Source organism: Nyctereutes procyonoides, unplaced genomic scaffold, assembly GCF_905146905.1.
Source record: "Nyctereutes procyonoides isolate TBG_1078 unplaced genomic scaffold, NYPRO_anot_genome, whole genome shotgun sequence".
Classification (NCBI taxonomy): Eukaryota; Metazoa; Chordata; class Mammalia; order Carnivora; family Canidae; genus Nyctereutes; species Nyctereutes procyonoides.
The window spans coordinates 4,481,572-4,506,091 of record NW_026575042.1 but is presented as its reverse complement, the minus strand read 5'-3'; the positions used below and the strand labels follow the sequence as shown (position 1 = coordinate 4,506,091).

The window sequence follows — 24,520 nt, the reverse complement described above, 5'->3', positions numbered from 1 at the left end:
AGAATTTAACGGTCCTATACAGTCATCTCAATGGCAGCTGCTTATCTGGATGAAGGAAAGGAAAGGGGACAAAAGGTCTTGCTCCAAGCCCCTCACCCTGCTTGCATCTGAGCCAGATCCATCTTTGTTTTACAAACCAGACATCTCTATAAGACGAAGCTTGAGCAAAGGGTCCTATAGCTTTTTTTTTTTTTTTTAAGATGGGCAGCAGGGAATGTATCTGAAAATTTGACTGTACAGTCAGAAAAATAAAAATCAGACTTGGATGAGGCTATAAAAACATATGAAGTCCCATTAATTCTTTAATTTCACATAACTTTCTGAAAAGGTAATGTGTTCACTTGCTTCAAAAACTAAAAAGTGAGTCAAAGACTCTTATCTGCAAGTTCCCACTCCACCACTCACACCCCCAGATCCACACTATTCTTCCTTATGAAACTGACCAGAGCTTCCTGACCTAAAAATAAACCAATTCAAATGTATATTTTAGTTTCTCCCTTTTTACACAAAAAAGCATACTTTATACTGTTCTGTACCTTTCTTCTTTGCCATAACTATAACAAGACTAATCATAACAAGACTAAATTTGGAGGAGTTTTTTTAAACCTCAGAAATCATTTAAAAAGCACTTTGATTATTTGCTTTTTAAAGGTTTAGTAGAAAAACTGTAAAAACAACACTGCTCTTTCTTAGGAGGTGGAGAGAGGTAGCTCTTTGATAATTTCTCCAACAACTTCTATGAAGAACAGTTTAAATGTGAACAGAGGTGAATAAACGGTTGGGTTAGCTGCGGGGCTCAAGACTTGTGAATAGAAGAGTTGAGTTCTTCCCTTTCATGACTAATGAGCATATGGTTCTGTATACACGTGCAGGACAGTCTGACTGGATATAAAATCCTTGGCTCTTACTTGCTTCCCTTGAGCTCCAGTAGCGATCACTCCTCTCTCCTCTAGCATGCAGTGCTATGAGCCTAAACTTTTCACCTTTTCATAAATGGACTTCATCTTTTTGCCCAATTGCCTAAAAGGATTCTGCCATTATCTTTTAAGGCTAATAATACGCCTTCATGTTGACAGTTGTTATTCATTTTTCTTGACCATAAAATATTTATTTTCAACAAGCCTTTGCTTATTTTAGGAAAATATTCTTGAGTAATACTGTTAAATATTTCTTCTGTTCATGGTTTTGGTTTCTCTTCTTTCAGGGGAATTCAATTTTGCATATATTTGAATCTTTCTTGCCCATCATCTTCTCGCTAATCTTTCTTTTTTTGCTTTGGCTTTATTTTCTTTGATTTCCTCTTTTCTAATCTGTGTTCCTGTATCTTCTTCACTGTCTATTCTCCTTTTTGCTCCTTCCCATTTCATCTTGTATTAGTGATGGTTTTGTCCTTCTCTCTTCTACTTGTTTCCTGAAACCTGACACTTCACATTTTATCATGTCCTATCTACTCACCATCTTTGGCTCTGGCATTTCTGTGTATCATATTCCTGAGGGTGATTGCTTCCTAACCTTTTTTTTTTTAATTCATGATAAATATCCATTCAGAATTTTCATCTGTTCTGTGATGTTATTCTGGTGAATATTCTCCATCTATTAGGTTTTATTAAAATTTTGTTCATTTTTTTCACCTTTTTTAAGAATACTGTATCTCTGTACCAATGCTGTGTCAACTCTACTGGTCACTCAGCATGGAATGAGCCCTATCTGGTCCAGCTTTCTCAGCAGGCTCCTTAAGAAGGGCAATAAGCTGATGTTTTCTAAGCTATTCACCATGTCTACCCAATATTCTGTACCTTCAGTTTTATATGTAAGGGACCTATTTGCTATTTCAAAGTAAACTACTTATGTTTATTGGCATTTCTGAGATCTGATATCCTGAACTGTCATGTTATCATTTCTGTAACGTCAGTGTGCTTCCGACACCTAAAGTTACTACACCTTTTTGTTTATTCTCAGATCATGCAGCTTGCTTATTGCTTTGGAAATGTCCAGGAGGAAAGGAAGGAAATTCCTACCTCATACTGCCAAGTTCATCACCCAAAGTCTCCACGTACAACTTTTCAAAAGAAAAGTACTCTACAATTTGATACACAAAATAAACTTACTTTAAGAGTTCATCTCTTTCTGTCTTCCGTGCAAACACTATATCACTGCATTTGTTCTGGAATCTGACCAAGATTTCAGTCAGCTCATTGTAAAACTGTAAGCAAAGAAGAAATACAAGTAATAAACCAGAACAATTTTTTAATCTAAAGAGGAACACAATCTAAAGCTCATTTGTTAATCACGACTAAAGCTAAGGAACTAAAATCCTCTTTAGGAGACAGGCATACTATGGAGATTCAACTTTATATTAAATACGATCTAATATTCCTAAAAAAATAAAAATAAATCATTTCTAGAGAACACTTGTCATCAAAAATTAAGTGGAACAAATTATAAGTTTCATGATCAGGAGTATGCTCTCAATCGCTAAAGAAAAGTCAATTACTTAATAAAGACATGAAACCTATTAAGTGAAAGGATTAGATTTGCACATTCACTTCAGAAATACAAGCATCACTTCAGAAACCCTCAGAAGTACTTCCAAAGGCTCTCTGAAGAGTTTTCTCAGCTTATCTATTTCAACAAAGCGTTTTAAATCAAATTAAAATGGTGTCTTAGGGATGCCTGGGTGGCTCAGTGGTTGGGCTTCTGCCTTTGGCTCAGGGCACGGTCCCAGGGTCCCAGGATCGAGTCCCACCCACACTGGGCTCCCTGCAGGGAGCCTGCTTCTCCCTCTGCCTGTGTTTCTGCCTCTCTCTCTCTCTCTCTCTGTCTCTCATGAGTAAATAAATAAAATCTCAATAAAATAATAAATTAGGGATCCCTGGGTGGCGCAGCGGTTTGGCGCCTGCCTCTGGCCCAGGGCGCGATCCTGGAGACCCGGGATCGAATCCCACGTCGGGCTCCCAGTGCATGGAGCCTGCTTCTCCCTCTGCCTATGTCTCTGCCTCTCTCTCTCTCTCTCTCTCTCTCTCTGTGACTATCATAAATAAATAAAAAAAAAAAAAAATTAAAAAAAAAATAAAAAATAAAAATAAAATAATAAATTAATAAAATAAGTGTCTTATTCTTCTATTTCCAAGGCTTTGTAGTATTTCTACCCACTCTTCAGAGGCTTTTACTTTATATCCACTATATTTGTATCAAGATAATTTTATTCAATAATCATTATAGAGTTGAAACACAAGGTATCATGTATCTGAAAAAAATAAAAATCACTTGTTCCCTCAAAAGCAAAGTCAATGGTAAAAACAAATATAATCATTCCCCCAAGCTATTAAGGAAAGGCAAAAAATAATTAACAATTTAGTAGGCACCCTGAGACTCAGGCAGATCACAAGTCTACTATTATCCATTAGCACCATCAGCACAGAGTATAAAGGCTATACCCTCTCCTCTCTTCCCCATCACAGATCAGCTTTGACTACTCCCATTCCCTCATAATCCACTCAAATTACTCAATTTCTACGGTGCCTGGGTGGTTCAGTCGATTAAGCATCTGACTCTTGATTTCAGCTCAGGTCATGATGTCAGGGTTGTCAGATGCCCCATGTTGGGCTCTATGCTCAGCACAGAGTCTGCTTGTCCTTTTTCCTACCCCTCCCATGAGCCCCTCCCCACTGCTTCACTCGAGCAAGCTCTCTTCCCTCACAAATAAATAAAATCTTTTTAAAAAGTTTTTTTATTAGTCAACTTTCTTTCTTTTCTTTCCCCCCAAAAAGTGTCACTAGCTTCTGACATCTCTATACTAGTTTTCTTTACCTGAAATTCCGATACCCTCTTTCTGCCTGGTAAAATATACAATTCATTCTTCAAACTGCCCCATGAAATATCACCACCTTCATAAGCTTTCTCTCACTTATAACAAGCCTCTCAGAAGCAAAAGTCATTAAAACTAGGAAGTTCAAGAATAATGTCCACCTAGAAACATTAGTTAACTTCTCAAACCGTATTTTCCCAGCTGTACTGCTTAACCATTTTTTTTATACTTCATACCTTTGTGCCCTCCTTCAAATTAGCTACAAGTTCAACAAAGTTGTCATATGCGGTAGCTAAATTCTTCAAAACTTCTTCTCTTAAGTTAGCTTCATTATTAGATTGCTTCATTTTTGAAAATTCTTGGTGTGAGACCTTGTTAAAAGAAATATTTATGTATTTACATTTATTTACCAAATTAATAGAGTTCACAATATTTTTGATACTTTTCTGACTATATACAAAAATCATATATGATTACATGCTGAAATTAGTTGAAATTTACAGAATATAATATTCTTTAGTGGTAACACAGTACTTTAAACCTTTTCTGAAAGTAAAAATACCACAAATTCAGCAGGTAACAAAACATAACCAATAATGATTAGATTTCTATTAATATGTAGCACTTACAAAAAACAAAATCCTAAACAGATATTTAGTCCAGGTTTATCCTTCCTGTGATTTAAACATAAATCTTACTAAAGCATATAAATTTTACCTGAACATTTTTAAGAAGTTCTTCCTGTTTCTTTAGAGATTCTTGGACTTTAGTTGTAAGACCTCCATAGATTCGATCCAGTTCAGTGACAGAAAGAGCTTCCTCATTTATGACACCATCTTGAGCCAAAGCAGTCAAAAATTTGCTTGTCATGTCAAAATTCACTGATTTCAGGTCATTCTCCAGCCCTTCTCTTTCCTTCTTTACTTCATCGAGATTTGTCAATAAGGATTTTAAGACATTTACAACCTAAACAATTAAAATAAAATACAAAAATCCCTTCATTTAATTGCCCAAAAAAACCCAGAAGCCAATTTCCAGAAGGGAATTATATACAAAGGTTCACTTAGGGTCAGATGATTTCTCAGACAGCCAAGCATCAATTGTACATCAGGTTTACTTAGATACAATCATTATACCTTTAGTGAACTCAGCTTGGAACAGCAGGCAGCAATTATCATAACAGTAGCGAGCACAATGATTTACTATGTGCCAGGGACTATCCTAAACACTTCACAAATACAATTTAATATAATCCTTGCAATATCCCATTGGCTATGTATTTATTACTTCTATTCCACAGATGCAGAACCTGGGTCTCAGAAAAGTTAAGTTATGCCTAAGGTTACACCACTACTAAAGGAGCAGAAGCAAAATCTGAGATCTAAGTCAGCCTAACTCCAAAAATCAATCTCTTAACCACTCTATACTATATACCATGTCCCTGTCATGGCTTCAAGGTAGAAGAACATATATTTTTGTGAACTAAGGAGATACCCTAGATTTTCCTAACTAAGGAGACACATGGAGAGACTGAAGGAGAGAGAGATAGAGACAGACATGTGGATAGAAACAGAGATGCAGTTATATATGGAGCGAGCATCTTAGAGAAAGAAAAAGAGCCAGAGATACAGATAAAAAGCTATAAGGTATGTGTTTATTTTATACACTGGGAGAGGAAGAGAAAAAAAGAGAGCTCTTGTACATATCTTCATATCATTAAGAGTTTTGCATCTGATTCAGCCCAGGCAGTCTCTAACACCCACATAATTCATAAACAACCCTGTAGAGTAACAGTGTTACAGTGCCCAAGTGCCCTCCAATGCCACTCACAAGCTGCCCCCTTTCACACTCACATCTCTGCACTTTTGCTAGGGCCACCAGGGAGAACAGCAACTCCAATCCCTGTACTGTGCTTTGCCCTGATGATGCTCGAGAAGGTAAGCTGATGGGAAACACAGAGGAAGAAGGGGGCACCCATGAACTCCATCTACATCTATCTTGTTACTGTGGCATTTCCAAATCCGATGGATATCCCCATCTACTGCCTGTTTTTAAGCATTTCTGTCCTTTGGAAAGTCTTCCTTTGAGAAAACTAAAGACCTGAGGAAAAATTTGGAACTTCTTCCAAATTTTGGCCTGTTTACCACCCATATCTGCTAAGTGTCCTATCTTAAATTCACCACCTTTTAACATCCAGTGTAGTGGAAAGAACTGTGACTCCTAGAGGTCAAGAAGCCTCAAGCCCCAGACCCTCTCAACAGAAGGAAGAAGAGAAAAAAATCACACCTAGATGGAGATGGCAAGTCTGCTTCAGGGATCTAGTGGAATCTGATGTTCAACAATGTACATCAAAATCTTGTTTCCAAATGACTTCCAACATAGATCATTAAATGAAAATAAAAGGTGCAAAAGCTACATATAGCATATTGCATTCTGAGTAAGAGAAAGGAAATCAGAAACAGACATGTACACATATTATGTATATATGTAGGCATATGTATTTTTTACAAAAGAAAAAGCACTAATGACAAAACCAGAAACTAATAAATAAGGTTGCTTATAGAGAGTGGATGGGAACAAGATGGAAAGAATAGAGATGAGATTTCTCTGCATGCACCTTTTGAATCATGAATTTATACACATTCAAAACACAAAATTAGGAGGGAGGGGCAAGATGGCGGAAGAGTAGGGTCCCCAAGTCATCTGTCCCCACCAAATTACCTAGATAACCTTCAAATCATCCTGAAAATCTACGAATTCGGCCTGAGATGTAAAGAGAGACCAGCTGGAATGCTACGGTGAGAAGAGTTCGCGCTTCTATCAAGGTAGGAAGACGGGGAAAAAGAAATAAAGGAACAAAAGGCCTCCGAGGGGGAGGGGCCCCGCGGGGAGCCGGGCTGAGGCCGGGGCGAGTGTCCCCAGGACAGGAGAGCCCCGTCCCGGAGAAGCAGGAGCTGCACCAACCTTCCCGGGCGGAAAGGGGCTCGCAGGGAGTTGGAGCAGGACCCAGGAGGGCGGGGATGCCCTCGGGCTCCCGGGGACACTAACAGACACCTGCGCCCCGGGAGAGTGCGCCGAGCTCCCTAAGGGCTGCAGCGCGCACGGCGGGATCCGGAGCAGCTCGGAGGGGCTCGGGCGGCGGCTCCGCGGAGGGGGCTGCGGGGCGGGAGCGCGAATCCACTAGCGCAGGCCCCGGAGCACAGGGCGCCGGGACACAGCCCAGGATCCGGACTCCCCAGGGACAGGCAGAGGCCGGGAGGGCCCAGGACAGCGAGGACGCTCCTGCCCGGAGCTGAGCAGATCCGGCCCCGCCCTGGAGCCTCCAGGCCCTGCGGACGGAGAGCTCCGGGGTTACTGTGGGAGCTGAATCCGAGGCTCTAGAGCTGGCCCCGCCACTGTGGTTGCTCCTCCTGGGGCCTCACGGGGTAAACAACCCCCCACTGAGCCCTGCACCAGGCAGGGGGCGGAGCAGCTCCCCCAAGTGCTAACACCTGAAAATCAGTACAACAGCCCCCCCCCCAGAAGACCAGCTAGACGGACAAGTTCCAGGGGAAGTCAAGGGACTTAAAATATACAGAATCAGAAGATAATCCCCCGTGTTTTTTTGGGTTTTTTGTTTTTTTGGGGTTTTTTTATTTTTGCTTTTTGATTTCTGTTTGTTTCCCCCAGCCTTTTCTTTTTGCTTTCTTTCTTTTTCTTTCTCTTTTTCTTCTTTTTTCTTTTTTCTGCCTTTCTTCTTTTTCTCTTTTCTTTCCTTCTTTCTCTCCTCTCTTTTTCTCCTTTTCCCAATACAACTTGTTTTTGGCCATCTGCACTGAGCAAAATGACTAGAAGGAAAACCTCACCTCAAAAGAAAGAATCAGAAACAGTCCTCTCTCCCACAGAGTTACAAAATCTGGATTACAATTCAATGTCAGAAAGCCAATTCAGAAGCACTATTATAAAGCTACTAGTGGCTCTAGAAAAAAAGCATAAAGGACTCAAGAGACTTCATGACTGCAGAATTTAGATCCATTCAGGCAGAAATTAAAAACCAATTGAATGAGATGCAATCCAAACTAGAAGTCCTAACGAGGAGGGTTAACGAGGTGGAAGAACGAGTGAGTGACATAGAAGACAAGTTGATGGCAAAGAGGGAAACTGAGGAAAAAAGAGACAAACAATTAAAACACCATGAGGATAGATGAAGGGAAATAAAGGACAGCCTGAGGAAGAAAAACCTATGTTTAATTGGGGTTCCCGAGGGCGCCGAAAGGGCCAGAGGGCCAGAATATGTATTTGAACAAACCCTAGCTGAAAACTTTCCTAATCTGGGAAGGGAAACAGGCATTAAGATCCAGGAAATACAGAGATCCCCCCCTAAAATCAATACAAACCGTTCAACACCTCGACATTTAATAGTGAAGCTTGCAAATTCCAAAGATAAAGAGAAGATCCTTAAAGCAGCAAGAGACAAGAAGTCCCTGACTTTTACGGGGAGGTGTATTAGAGTAATAGCACCTCTCCACAGAGACCTGGCAGGCCAGAAAGGGCTGGCAGGATATATTCAAGGTCCTAAATGAGAAGAACATGCAACCAAGAATACTTTATCCAGCAAAGCTCTCATTCAGAATGGAAGGAGAGATAAACAGCTTCCAAGACAGGCAGGAACTGAAAGAATATGTGACCTCCAAACCAGCTCTGCAAGAAATTTTAAGGGGGACTCTTAAAATTCCCCTTTAAGAAGAAGCCTAGTGGAACAATCCACAAAAACAAGGACTGAATAGATATCATGATGACACTAAACTCATATCTGTCAATAGTAACTCTGAACGTGAACGGGCTTAATGACCCCATCAAAAGGTGCAGGGTTTCAGACGGGATAAAAAAGCAGGACCCATCTATTTGCCGTCTACAAAAGACTCATTTTAGACAGAAGGATACCTACAGCCTGAAAATAAAAGGTTGGAGAACCATTTGCCATTCAAATGGTCCTCAAAAGAAAGCAGGGGTAGCCATCCTTATATCAGATAAACTAAAATTTACCCCGAAGACTACAGTGAGAGATGAAGAGGGACACTATATCATACTTAAAGGATCTATCCAACAAGAGGACTTAACAATCTCAATATATATGCCCCAAATGTGGGGGCTGCCAAATATATCAATCAATTAATAACCAAAGTTAAGGCATACTTAGATAATAATACACTTATACTTGGTGACTTCAATCTAGTGCTTTCTACTCTTGATAGGTCTTCTAAACACAACATCTCCAAAGAAATGAGAGCTTTAAATGATACACTGGACCAGATGGATTTCACAGATATCTACAGGACTTTACATCCAAACTCACCTGAATACACATTCTTCTCAAGTGCACATGGAACTTTCTCCAGAATAGACCACATACTGGGTCACAAATCGGGTCTGAACCGATACCAAAAGATTGGGATTGTCCCCTGCATATTCTCAGACCATAATGCCTTGAAATTAGAACTCAATCACAACAAGAAGTTTGGAAGGACCTCAAACACATGGAGGTTAAGGACCATCCTGCTAAAAGATGAAAGGGTCAACCAGGAAATTAAGGAAGAATTAAAAAGATTCATGGAAACTAATGAGAATGAAGATACAACCGTTCAAAATCTTTGGGATGCAGCAAAAGCAGCCCTGAGGGGGAAATACATCGCAATACAAGCATCCGTTCAAAAACTGGAAAGAACTCAAATACAAAAGCTAACTTTACACCTAAAGGAGCTAGAGAAAAAACAGCAAGTCGATCCTACACCCAGAAGAAGAAGAGAGTTAATTAAGATTCGAGCAGAACTCAACGAAATCGAGACCAGAAGAACTGTGGAACAGATCAACAAAACCAGGAGTTGGTTCTTTGAAAGAATTAATAAGATCGATAAACCATTAGGCAGCCTTATTAAAAAGAAGAGAGTGAAGACTCAAATTAATAAAATCATGCATGAGAAGGGAGAGATCACTACCAACACCAAGGAAATACAAACGATTTTAAAAACATATGATGAACAGCTATACGCCAATAAATTAGGCAAACTAGAAGAAATGGACGCATTTCTGGAAAGCCACAAACTACCAAAACAGGAACAGGAAGAAATAGAAAACCTGAACAGGCCAATAACCAGGGAGGAAATCGAAGCAGTCATCAAAAACCTCCCAAGACACAAAAGTCCAGGGCCAGATGGCTTCCCTGGGGAATTCTATCAAACGTTTAAAGAAGAAACCATACCTATTCTACTAAAACTGTTTGGAAAGATAGAAAGAGATGGAGTACTTCCAAATTCGTTCTATGAGGCCAGCATCACCTTAATTTCAAAACCAAAGACCCCAACAAAAAGAATTATAGACCAATATCCCTGATGAACAATGGATGCAAAAATTCTCAATAAGATACTAGTCAATAGGATCCAACAATACATTAAGAAAATTATTCACCATGACCAAGTAGGATTTATCCCCGGGACACAAGGCTGGTTCAACACTCGTAAAACAATCAATGTGATTCACCATATCAGCAAGAGAAAAACCAAGAACCATATGATTCTCTCATTAGATGCAGAGAAAGCATTTGACAAAATACAGCATCCATTCCTGATCAAAACTCTTCAGAGTGTAGGGATAGAGGGAACATTCCTCGACATCTTAAAAGCCATCTACGAAAAGCCCACAGCAAATATCATTCTCAATGGGGAAGCACTGGGAGCCTTTCCCCTAAGATCAGGAACAAGACAGCGATGTCCACTCTCACCACTGCTATTCAACATAGTACTGGAAGTCCTAGCCTCAGCAATCAGACAACAAAAAGACATTAAAGGCATTCAAATTGGCAAAGAAGAAGTCAAACTCTCCCTCTTCGCCAATGACATGATACTCTACATAGAAAACCCAAAAGACTCCACCCCAAGATTGCTAGAACTCATACAGCAATTTGGCAGTGTGGCAGGATACAAAATCAATGCCCAGAAATCAGTGGCATTTCTATACACTGAGACTGAAGAAAGAGAAATTAAGGAGTCAATCCCATTTACAATTGCACCCAAAAGCATAAGATACCTAGGAATAAACCTAACCAAAGAGGTGAAGGATCTATACCCTAAAAACTACAGAATACTTCTGAAAGAAACTGAGGAAGACACAAAGAGATGGAAAAATATTCCACGCTCATGGATTGGCAGAATATTGTGAAAATGTCAATGTTACCCAGGGCAATTTACACGTTTAATGCAATCCGTATCAAAATACCATGGACTTTCTTCAGAGAGTTAGAACAAATTATCTTAAGATTTGTGTGGAATCAGAGAAGACCCCGAATAGCCAGGGGAATTTTAAAAAAGAAAACCATATCTGGGAGCATCACAATGCCAGATTTCAGGTTGTACTACAAAGCTGTGGTCATGGGGATCCCTGGGTGGCGCAGCGGTTTGGCGCCTGCCTTTGGCCCAGGGCGCGATCCTGGAGACCCGGGATCGAATCCCACGTCGGGCTCCTGGTGCATGGAGCCTGCTTCTCCCTCTGCCTGTGTCTCTGCCGCTCTCTCTCTCTCTCTCTCTCTATCTCTCTCTCTCTCTCTGTGTGACTATCATAAATAAATTAAAAAAAAAAAAAAAAGCTGTGGTCATCAAGACAGTGTGGTCCTGGCACAAAAAAAGACACATAGATCAATGAAACAGAATAGAGAACCCAGAAGTAGACCCTGAACTTTATGGTCAACTAATATTCGATAAAGGAGGAAACACTATCCACTGGAAGAAAGACAGCCTCTTCAAAAAATAAATGGTGCTGGGAAAATTGGACATCCACGTGCAGAAGAATGAAACTAGACCACTCTCTTGCACCAGACACAAAGATAAACTCAAAATGGATGAAAGATCTAAATGTGAGACAAGAATCCATCAAAATTTTACAGGAGAACACAGGCAACACCCTTTTTGAACTCAGCCACTGAAACTTCTTGCAAGATACATCCACGAAGGCAAAAGAAACAAAAGCAAAAATGAACTATTGGGACTTCATCAAGATAAGAAGCTTTTGCACAGCAAAAGTCAACAAAACTAAAAGACAACCTTCAGAATGGGAGAAGATACTTGTAAATGACGTATCAGATAAAGGCCTAGTTTCCAAGATCTATAAAGAACTTGTTAAACTCAACACCCAAGAAACAAACAATCCAATCATGAAATGGGCAGAAGACATGAACAGAAATCTCACAGAGGAAGACATAAACACGGCCAACACGCACATGAGAAAATGCTCTGCATCACTTGCCATCAGGGAAATACAAATCAAAACCACAATGAGATACCACCTCACACCAGTTAGAATGGGGAAAATGAACAAGGCAGGAAACCACAAATGTTGGAGAGGATATGAAGAAAAGGGAACCCTCGTACACTGTTGATGGGAATGTGAAATGATGCAGCCACTCTGGAAAACTGTGTGGAGGTTCCTCAAAGAGTTAAAAATAGACCTGCCCTACGGCCCAGCAATTGCACTGTTGGGGATTTACCCCAAAGATACAGATGCAATGAAACGCCGGGACACCTGCACCCTTATATTTATAGCAGCAATGTCCACAATAGCCAAACTGTGGAAGGAGCCTCGGTGTCCATCAAAAGATAATGGATAAAGAAGATGTGGTTTATGTATACAATGGAATATTACTAAGCCATTAGAAACGACAAATACCCACCATTTGCTTCAATGTGGATGGAACTGGAGGGTATTATGCTGAGTGAAATGAGTCAATCGGAGAAGGACAAACATTATATGGTCTCATTCATTTGGGTAATATAATAATAGTGAAAGGAAACAGAAGGGAAGGGAGAAGAAATGGGTAGGAAATATCAGAAAGGGAGACAGAACATAAAGACTCCTAACTCTGGGAAATTAACTAGGGGTGGTGGAAGGGGAGGAGGGCGGGGGTGGGGGTGAATGGGTGACGGGCACTGAGGGGGGCACTTGACGGGATGAGCACTGGGTGTTATTCTGTATGTTGGCAAATTGAACACCAATAAAAAATTTATTATTAAAAAAATAAAAATAAAAAAAACACAAAATTAAATCAAAACTCGAATAGAGAAAAACAAGTACCTAGTTATCCATCAAAGTGAAACATAATTAGATGCAAAAAACTATTTCAATCCTCACTATATTCCCTTAATGGACATATTAAGACTCAGTTACCATGTAACCAAGGATACTTTACTACCTGGAAAACTCAATTTCATTATCTGTAAAACAAGAATAATAGTACCTATCCCAGAACTGTTGTGAAAACTGAAATAATTCACATAAAGTACTCAATGTAATTTCTAATACAGGGTAAGCACTCAATCAGTTAGAGCCATTATTATTAACTGGTAGGGTTTATGGTTTAACTCTATACTTTGGTACAGTATAAAGAGGCTTAGGCATCTAAATATTAACATAAGAGAGGAACAATGAGGAATAGAAAAATAGTTAAAGTATCTTTTATTTTGCTAAAGTGTAACTATTTCTTTTGTTGGTTTTGAATGATAACTATTTCTTTATTTTATTTTTTAAATATTTAATTTATTTATTCATGAGAGACACAGAGAGAGGCAGAGACACAGGCAGAGGGAGAAGCAGGCTCTATGCAGGGATCCCGATGTGGGACTCAATCCTGGGATCCCAGGATCACGTCCTGAGCCAAAGGCAGACGCTCAACCGCTGAGTTACCCAGGCATCCCAAATGATAACTATTCCTGTAATTATGTCACATATTTTGTTGGGGGGGTGGGTACAAAAGGATATAATTTTTTTTTAATTTTTATTTATTTATGATAGTCACAGAGAGAGAGAGAGGCAGAGACACAGGCAGAGGGAGAAGCAGGCTCCATGCACCGGAAGCCCGATGTGGGATTCGATCCCGGGTCTCCAGGATCGCGCCCTGGGCCAAAGGCAGGCGCCAAACCGCTGCGCCACCCAGGGATCCCCAAAGGATATAATTTTAAAAGGTTGCAGCAAGGGGCACCTGGGTGGCTTAGTAGATTGAGCATCTATCTGCCTTCACCTCAGGCCATGACCCCAGAATCCTGGGATGGAGTCCCACATTGGGCTCCCTGCTCTGACAGTGCCCTGCTTCTCCCTCTCCCTCTGCTTCCACTCCCCCTGTTTATGCATTTGCTCTGTCAAATAAATAAACAAAATCTAAAAAAAAAAAAAAGGTTATGATAATATTAGCTGTTGTCACATTTAAACTGATAATGGAACTTCAACCATGACTGTGACTGTATGTGAAGGTTGTTTAGCTACAAAAAAAAAAATTCCACCTTTTATGTCCAAAAAAAGCTAGAAAGAAAAAAAATAAAACAATCAACTAAAAATAAAGCTCAGGGAGAAATAGGAATATGCAGAGCTGGCTTTAAAAAAAAAATCTTGGGATGCCTGGGTGGCTCAGTGGTTGAACATCAATCAGCCTTTTGGCTCAGGTCGTGATCCCCGGGTCCTGGGATCGAGTTCCACATCAGGCTTCTCCGTCTGCCTATGTCTCTGCCTCTGTGTGTCTCTCCTAAATAAATAAATAAAATATTTTTTTAAAAAAATTTATAATTTAAAAATAAATAAATAAGTAAGTCTATAAAACAAAGCTGAAAGTCAGGGACACTCTAACACTATTATCTAGAAGTAGATTGGATGCTTCTTCCATAGTAGAACTAGGAACCTCTCATCAAATAATGGGTCAAATTGCGGTGATAATACCTCAAGTTAGCTAATAAGTAATACGAAAAGACAGACATGGCTCACATGAATGAAACCTCCTCACCAGTGAAGAACTAACCATGCACATGGCGAGAATAAGGTGGGAAGAGAATTGCAGCAGAATTTATAGAACCACAGGTTCTAAAGTCAGCTCCACTATGGAGATCAACTAACTTCCTTTTCTGGTAGTTGGTTTTCTAATCAGTGATAAAAAGGGCCAAATATGTAATTAGTAAGTCCTACTGTATTCCAAAGTGCTATGATTCTAAATCTCTGAAAAACAATGACATTTGAAACAATATATAAATGAACTTTCAGACCACCACACAGAGTTCTTGTATGACAAACATCCTTTTTTTTTTAAACGGTCATATATACTAATTTAACCATATTTTAGATTGTATGATATTGGCCTAATTTTAACAGAGTGACTAGAGCAAAAAAGGAATTAAACTGCTTCCACAATAGTGAAAGGGAATATAAGGGAAGGGAGAAGAAATGTGTGGGAAATATCAGAAAGGGAGACAGAACATAAAGACTTCTAACTCTGGGAAATTAACTAGGGGTGGTGGAAGGGGAGGAGGGCGGGGGGTGGGGGTGAATGGGTGACGGGCACTGAGGGGACACTTGACGGGATGAGCACTGGGTGTTATTCTGTATGTTGGTAAATTGAACACCAATAAAAATTAATTTATTAAAAAAACCCTAAAAAATAAAAAAATAAATAAAAATAAAATAAACTGCTTCCACAAATGAATGACCAGAATAGTAAGAAAAGTAAACCACAGCCTACATTTTCTTATTATATACACTCAAGTCTGAGGTTTAATGTGTTATCAAGTTACAGTATATATAAAATAATTAGAATCTCTACACCCCCATGTTCACTGTAGCATTATTTACAACAGGCAAGATATGAAAACTTAAATGTCTGTCAATGGACAAATAATGAATAAAGAAGATGTGAATATTCAGCTGTTAAAAAAAGAACAAAATCTTGCCATAGGTGTCATGAATGCGCCTAGAGGGCATTATGCTAAATGACAAGTCAGAAAAAGACAAATACCCTATCATCTCATTTATATGTAGAATCTAAAAGAAAAACAAGCTCACAAATAGATAACAAATAACAAAGAGATAACAAATAATAGATAACAGATAACAAACTGATGGCTGCCTGAGGTGAGGGACAGGGGTTGGCAGTAACCCAAAGGTACAAATTTCCATTAATTAAATAAGTAAATCATGAGAATACAATATGCAGCATGGCACCTATAGTTAATAATACTATATTGTGGGACTCCTGGGTGGCTCAGTCAGTTAGGCATCTGCCTTCAGCTCAGGTCATGATCCCAGGGTTTTTGGATGGAATCCAGCGTTGGTCTCCCCACTCAGCGGGGAGCTGGCTTCTGCTTCTCCCTCTCCTTCTGCCTCTCCTCCCCCAACTGGTGCTTTCTCTCACTCTCTCAAATAAATAAAATCCTTAAAATAATAATATACTGTATATTTGAAAGTCACTGAGAGTAAATCTTAAAAGTTCTCATTATAAGAAAAAAAATTCTGGAACGATGTGTGATGACCGACATTAAATTTATTGTGATCATTTCACAATATATACAATTGAATCATTATGTTGCACACCTGAAACTAACATGTTTTATGTCGATTATACCTCAGTTTAAAAATTTTTTAAATAATAATTAGAATGCTGTGTTTATTTCTATGTTTTAAAAACAGCTCCAATTAGTTTTCAACTGCAATTAATTGCATCCCTTTATTAAGTGAGGCTGCAAGTAGTTATCATTCCATCAACACTTTGAATCCTTACATACTGAGTACTATTCTAGGCTCTAAAATACAACTATTAACTAAAACAGAGTCCTTCCTTCACGTGGGGGACAGGGGAAGGGAGGGGAGAATTAAATACACAAAAATAGAGCAATATAGTAGACAATGACAAAGGAAGGGAAAGGGTGACTGACATCTGGAGCTTTAAAGAAAAAGAAGCAGTAACCATACAAAGGAAAGAAAGACTCCAACAGAAGGAAAGTAAATGTTAAAGTCCTGAGGCAGGGACACCTGGGTGGCTCAGTGGTTGAACATCTCTGCCTTCAGCTCAGGGCATGATCCCGGGGTCCTGGGATCAAGTTCCGCATAGGACTCCTTGTGGGGAGCCTGCTTCTCCCTCTGCCTATGTCTCTGCTTCTCTCTACGTCTTTTATGAATAAATAAATTAAATATTTTTTAAAAATAAAAAATAAAGTCCTGAGGCAGAAACAACCTTTGCATGTTCAAAGGGAAACAAACAAAAAAGGCAAGTATGGCTGAAACATAGTAAAAAAAGACAGAAGGGAAGGAGATAAGGCCAAACAGAAAGACAGGAATGATGATATCACCTCGGCTGTCTCTACTCCACCTTTAAGACTAAGGGCTGCAAACTTTTCCTGTAAAGAACCAAACAGAAGGGGGAGAAAAAAAAATATTTTTGGCTTTGTGAGCCATAGTCTCTTTTCCAACTATTCAACTCTGCTTTTCTAGTGTGAAAGCAGCCATAGACAAAATGTAAAGGAGTGTAACCATGCTCCAACAGAAGTTTATTTATGGATACTAAAATTTGAATTTCATGTAATGTTCACGTCATAGAACATTATTCTTTTGACTTTTTTCAACCATTTAAAAATGTAAAAGGCATTCTTGGCTCATAGGCCATACAAAAACAGGAGGCAGGTTGGATTTAGGTCATAATTCGCCAGCCCTGTTTAAACGATAAAGCTCTCCGTAGCATCTAACAGCACCAAACACATTTAGTCACAGAACAAATACTCTGAGATTTTCAGCTTTACTTTTCAGACTGTGCCATTTTAGTTTCAGAAAAGGCAGACATGACAATATCTCAACAGAACAGCAGAAACCTGATCACACTCACCCTACAAAAGCTAACCTAGAGTTTTCCATCTCTCTCTGTTAGGGACCATAGTGCCATGGGTTCCTGGCATATAGGAGGTCTTCACAAATGTTTGGTGAACAAACGACTAAAGAGATGCCAGGCAATCTCGACACCTGTCTAGACACTTCTGTTATGAAAAACTAAGAATAAAAGCTGCATATATAGATCACCCACTAATCTAGAAGAGGACTTTGTGAACCAGGAAAAAGCAAGTCCTAGAAGGGCACACAGCTTTGGACAGTGCTACTTTACACACTATCTCTGGGGAGATGGGAGATTTTTTTCCAAAGGGATTCCTCCATTACCCCAGGTAGATGCAATACTGTGAGTGTAAGTGGATATACTTATACTTATGTCCAAAAAACAAAACAAAAAAAAAAAAAAGGGCCCGTTCCTCTGGGCTCTGCACTAGGGCCAAGGTTTGGCTGGCCAAATGTGACTAGATTCCATAACCCTGATGATCAGAGGTGCACAATCACAAGCAATGGTTCTCCATATTTAAAAAAGGGTCTTTAAATATAAATTACTCTTAGCTTGTAAAATTTTTCATAGTCTTTCAAAATCTTAAAGACAGATGCCCAAAGAGACCAGAGATAAATAGTAGGCCCCTTCACAATAAAAAAGAGCCCTTCCATTAAGATCAGACTTAATAAAAAGTGTACTCTGAAAAAAAAAACAAAAAAAAAAAAAACAAAAAAAACAGTGTACTCTGTATCACTTTAATAATCAGAATTCAAATGACTATGCTTTTAATCATAAAAAACTCTGGCTAAAATGTGTCATCAACAACTATGACAACTATCTAAAATAGCTTTGATAAACATATGATGTTAGTCTTTTTTGACAAAGGCACATGATGAGTGGACAAATAAATACAGCACTAAAAAATTTTTGGTTGTTTTTATCCACAAAATCTAGCTTCAGTAAAATAACTTCATATTGACTATAAATATTTTCTTCCCCTATGTAATACCACTATGAGTTAACAAAAGCAACTGTGACTATAACTGTATAAAATAAAAATGTAGTGCATGCTTATTCTGATTTGCTCAGCAGAAACCATTTTTGCTTTTCTAGGGAAAGCAGGAGAATCAAAGGACAAAAGCCAGAGAAATTCTGAGTCATGTACAAGACACCAAAAAGGAGAGGATGCACCTCGCTAGCTTAGTCAGTAGAGCATGAGACTCTTGATCTCAAGGTTGTAAGTTCACGCCCCACGTTGGGTACAGAGATTACTTTTTAAAAAATGAAAGAGAGAGAGAGAGAGAAGAGAATACTAAACAGGGATATTCTTTGTCCTAAAATAAAAAAAGGGCCAGACTTTGTTGCCATTCTATGCGTCTGCAGCCTCTGTTCCTCACAAATTAACCACCTTCCTTCTCCTTTCCTCTCATTTCCTTAAAGCATCTAATTGATATTCTTTGTTTTTATTCAAGTTCCCCCCACCTTTAGAGATTTGGGTTCTGCACGCATTAAACTATGTAGTCTCAGAGGGGCTCATTTCCACAGAACCTCTAGTAGCATCTCTGACACGCCACTCACTCCATCATCCTCAGATTTTGTGTGTTCACTTTATCTACCTATTTACTGTTCTCGTCCTGTGCCAATCCCTTAAGAATCCTCTTAAGAGAGAAGTTCCGAAATGCTAGAATTTAAGTGCTTCATCATCTAAAACCTCATGGCATAATTTTTTTTTAAGATTTTATTTATTCATAAGAGACATACAGAGAGAGAGAGAGAGAGAGAGAGAGAGACAGGCAGAGACACAGGCGGAGGGAGAAGCAAGCTCCATGCAGGGAGCCCGACACAGGACTCGATCCCAGGTCTCCAAGATCAGGCCCTGGGCTGAAGGCGGCACTAAACCGCTGAGCCACCCAGGCTGCCCCCATAGCATACTTTCTATAGTCACAACACTTCTACATGTCTACCCTGTACAGTTCTCCTTGTATAGGTCTAATCTTCCACACTGGACCATAGGCTATGTATGATTCATTTGCTGATTTTTCAAAGTACCTAGCACAGTGCCTTACAGAGTAGGTATCCAAAGTCTTGGTGGAAGAAATACATGAAATGCTTCTGTGGAAAGGCAAGGCATGGAACGCCTGGCTGAGTGGTTGAGTGTCCGCCTTTGACTTGGGTCGTGATCCCTGGATCCTGGGATTGAGTCCCACATCAGGCTCCCTACAGGGAGCCTGCTTCTCCCTCTCCTAGGTCTCTGCCTCTCTGTATCTCTCATGAATAAATAAAATGGATGGATGGAAGGAAGGAAGGAAGGAAGGAAGAAAGGAAGGAAGGAAGGAAGGAAGGAAGGGCACAAAATTGGTAATTTTTGAGATCTACTATCCCAGGAAATTCACCTTTTTAAGAAGTTTTCAGCAAATACTTCTTGCCCTTGTCTTATTTTCCTATGCACTTCAGGGTCTATCTTATTCTACTACCTCTACTACAGTGATCAGCCAACTAACGCATATTTGCATGTTCTCCTCTTAGTACTTTCTGACTCACGTGACCTATTAATTTTCCCCTTCCTGTAACAAGCAGAAATGTCATAATGATGTTACCCACTTATTAACATGCACAGCTGGGTGATTTTCCCTCCAGAGATTAGTCCTAGTGGAATATAGTAGATGGCAGTAGAGAATGATGTGACAAACAACAAAGAACGGGCTTTCTGCATGGAGCCTGCTTCTCCCTCTGCCTGTGTCTCTGCCTCTCTTTCTCTGTGTCTCTCATGAATAAATAAATAAAATCTTTAAAAAAAAAAAAATTTATGGTCAGAAGAGCACCTGGCGAAATCCAATTCTTCCACTTCAGGGAAGTTTCTATGCTTCCAAGCCTTTCTTTTATAAAACCTAAATTAAATACCAAACTTATAAAGTATCTAGAATACATTACTGAGCTCATAAGAAACATTCAATAAATAGAAATTATTACAGGATAGTAATATTACTAATGTAATAACCTATTATATTACACAGCATCTATATCATGCTACTTCAAATATAACAACATCAATTTACATCTGCATTTTTAAAAGGAAATTGGCAATTCATTGTGTTCATTATAGCTTGAACATTGTTTGTTTTAAGATTTTATTTATTTATTCATGAGAGACAGAGAGAGAGGCAGAAACATAGGCAGAGGGAGAAGCAGGCTCCATGGAGCCTGACGTGGGACTCAATCTTGGGACTCCAGGGTCACCCACTGGGCCGAAGGCAGGCACTAAACCACTGAGCCACCCAGGCATCCCATTGAACATAGTTTTTATAAATAGATGACCACTCACATCAAAATATATCTTCTTACCTCACTGCCCTGCATGGTCTTTGCTGGGTTAGCAGAAGGGATGGCAGCATTCAGCTCAGGCTCTGGCTTACACAGAAGAGCAATGGTGTCACGGTGAGACTGATAACGTTCTTTCACTTGCGCATCTGCTTGCACAGCTTTATCCAAAACTGCTCTGAAGGTGGTTCCCTCTGCAGGGGGAAAAAATGTTACCAAAGCACAGTAGTGACTTTAACCAGTAACATTTATAGGCTACTTATAGCAATTTTAGTTCTCTCCAACTTTACTTTTTCCCCCCTTTTCCATGGGTTTTCATTCACTACATAATAGAAATTGAGCTCCTGTCACTTTTTTGTTTCTGGTAAAATGCAGTTATACCTTAAAATACATTTGTGGTTATTGTCTACCAAATAAAAACTGACATTAGTCTAATCCTTTCCTATAACTCATTAACAGAAATAAATCATTCACTCTAAAAACTGTTATAGCTTACTTTAAAAAGTATTCCCCTCTCAAAGAATCACTGTTTCAACCTGACTTAAAAGAACAGCAGATACATTTTTAGGGGAAAAAAATCTCAATAGTATTAATTCATTTTACAGAGAAATAAAAGAAGTCTCAAAGGCACTTAATCTTAACAAGCACAAATCTTAATAATTAAAGTATCAAAAACTAATAATTTGACTTCAAATTAACTGGTAAAACTCATCCTTTACCAACCACTACTAAGTGAAATAAAATTATAAACCCATATGCATGTAATATGACCTTAACATTTAGGGGCACACAAGTGGCTCAGTCAGTTCAGTATCCATCTGATTCCTGGTTTCAGCTCAGGTTATGATCTCAGAGTTATGGGATGGAGCCCTGCACTCAATGGAGAGCCTGCTTGAGATTGTCTCTCTGCCTCTCCCACTGGCTCTCTTCCAACTCGAGGACACAAGAGTGCAAGCTCTCTATGTCTCTCTCTCAAATTAGTAAAATAAAATCATTTTTTTAAAAATGATCTCACTTATCTTTTAAAAATATGCATAGAGCTTAATAGTTCCTGGAACCGCTGTTAGCTAGTGGTCATTATAAATGTTCTTAAAAAAAGAAAAAAAGCACAGGGCTTGGAAAAGGAAAGAAAGTTACAGCATCATTTTAATTTTATTTTTTAAAGAATTTTTTAGAATTTTGGGGGCACCTGGGTGGCTCAGCCAGTTGGGCATCCAAGTCTAGATTTCAGATCAGGTCACGATCTCAGGGTCATGAGATCTAGCCCCACATCCAGCTCCACAATCATCAGGGAATCTATTGAAGATTCTCTCCTCCTCCCTCCTATCCCCTAACCTAAGCCCCCACTCCCTGTGCACAAGCATGCATGCACATGTACTCTCTCTAAAATAAATCTTTTTCAAAAAAGAATTTTTTTTTAGAATTCTTAACAATATGAACTTCTTAGAATGAACATGGATTATCTCTTATTTATTTTTTTAATCTTACAAGGAACTAAGGAAAAACGCCTGTGTTTTCACAATAGCAGTTAGAGCAAAAAAGGGTTTTACAACTGACTCCATTTTTTTTTTTTACTGACTCTAATTTAATCAAGCAAAAATGTGGATCTAAATTGGGAATTTACAGGGATACCTAGCTGGCTGGGTCAGTGGAGCATGCAACTCTTGATTTCAGGATTGTGAGTTCAACCTCCACACTGGGTACAGAGATAACTTAAAAATAAAATTTTTTAAAAAATTGGGAATTTCTTCATGTGAAAGCCATTTATGCACATCACATTTTTACCTGCTCTTAAAGGCTTATAGAGTTCATTAGATGGTGTCCTTTGCCAGCGTTCCTTGAATTTTGCTCTTAAATCATTGTCAGTTGCTTCTTCTTCATCCAACAATCTTAATGACTTTTAAAAAAGAGGCAAAGCAACAATGAAATATCATTTCTGGTATAAAAAAATTTAAGACATTTTTAAATCGTCAGATTTAATATAGGTGAAAATTGATGAGATGGGAATGCCCCTACTTTACTGGCTGGAATATAAAATGGTACAATTTTTGTTGCACAAATCCAAGTTAAATGTATTTAACAAGGTCTTATAAAATTTAAAACTGTTAGCTATTACCTTGCTCAGAAAATTAAGAAAAACTAAAAGATTATATGTATCCATATACCAAGACTACTTTAAACAAAGATTCTTTTTAAGATTAAAAGAAATAGGAAGCCTTTAGACCTTAGATATATACAAAACAAGGAGAAAGATACTAATCTAACTATATGAAAATAAAAGATTTAGACTCTAACATACAAAAGTGACTTCAAAAAATAATAAATAAAAAGTGACTTCTAGGGCAGCCCGGGTGGCTCAGTAGTTTAGCGCTGCCTTCAGCCCAGGGTGTGATCCTGGAGACCCGGGATTGAGTCCAATGTCAGGCTTCCTGCATGGAGCCTGCTTCTCCCTCTTCCTGTGTCTCTGCTCCTCTCTCTCTCTCTCATATCTGTGTCTCTCATGAATAATAAAATCTTTTTTAAAAAATGACTTTTGAATGTATATCTGAGAAGACAGAATAGTAGGGGGCAAGAAATACAAGAAAGTGCTAATAATCTACCAGAAAAAACAAGTGCTAGAGTACTGGTACCTGTTAATCCCTGGCATCTTAGAGCAGAGGTCTGTAAACTTTTCTGTCAAACACTAAATATTTTAGGCTTTGTGGGCCTTTGTGGACCATCTCTGTCATAGTTCTTTAAAAACCCTCTAAAAAAAGATAAAAATCATCCTTAACTAGTGAATCATACAGAAAATAGGCCATAAGCCAAAATTGGTCCACTGTCCACAGTTCACCAACTATACAATTCACTACTGGCTTAGAGTGTAGATGTAATGGAACAGTAAGAGGAGACAAGAAACACAGGTGGGACTGCTATGAGTGGAGGTCACATCAAAGACACAACACTCTCTCAGACTGGGACACTTCAAAGGGGTGACACTCAGTGGATGAATCTTTAAAAAGGAAAACTGCCTGACAGAGGATATTTACTTGTCTTGGCTCTAAATAGAAAAGAAGTATCACCTAAGATTCCCAATCAAGGGACACTTGAGTGGCTCAGCTGGGATCCGGGATCGAGTCCTGCATCCGGGCTCCCTGTGAGGATCCTGCTTCTCCCTCTGCCTATGTCTCTATCTCTCTCTGTGTGGCCCTCATGAATAAATAAATAAATCTTAAAAAAAAAAAAAAAGATTCCTAATCAAAAGCTTAAACTTAGGACTGGAAATCACACTACCTGTGTGACACAAAGCCCTAAGATAGACTTCTGATAAAAAGGTTAACCACAAAAAATAAATAAATAAAAATAAATAAAAATTCTCTCTAGAATTCACTTTAAAACCCAGACCCCAAAGAATTCCCACATAAGTTCAGGAAATGTGAATTCACAATTTAAAAAAAGAAAATCATTAAACATTAAATGCACTATAATATTTTGGATTGGATCTTGAAATAGAAGGGCACTGATGAACTAAGTGGTAAAATCTGAGTAATAATATTGTACCAATGTTCATTTCTTAGTTTCAACAAATGTACCATGGCTACATAAGATTTTAGCTTGGTGAAGGAATTCTATGTACCAAACCTGCAACTTTTCTATTAGTCTAAAATTATTCTAAATTAAAAGTTTTAAAAATTAAAAACAAAAACCAAACCACCAAACACAAGAGGAAACAAACAATTATGAGCAAGAGTTGGCAAAAGGAACTGACCATC

General features: G+C 38.8%; 1 protein-coding gene across 1 annotated transcript in view; it reads right to left on the bottom strand.

Annotated features, from left to right (window-relative positions):
• The window catches only part of PDCD6IP (programmed cell death 6 interacting protein), an 85,156-nt gene that overhangs the window by 10,541 nt on the left and 50,095 nt on the right, over positions 1 to 24,520 (bottom strand). The window contains exons 11-15 of the mRNA XM_055321145.1: positions 22,554 to 22,665; positions 20,793 to 20,962; positions 4,526 to 4,774; positions 4,045 to 4,179; positions 2,109 to 2,203 (exon numbers count right to left, since the gene is read on the bottom strand). Of these exons, the coding sequence (XP_055177120.1) occupies positions 2,109 to 2,203; positions 4,045 to 4,179; positions 4,526 to 4,774; positions 20,793 to 20,962; positions 22,554 to 22,665 (761 nt within the window). The remainder of the gene's footprint in view (positions 1 to 2,108; positions 2,204 to 4,044; positions 4,180 to 4,525; positions 4,775 to 20,792; positions 20,963 to 22,553; positions 22,666 to 24,520) is intronic.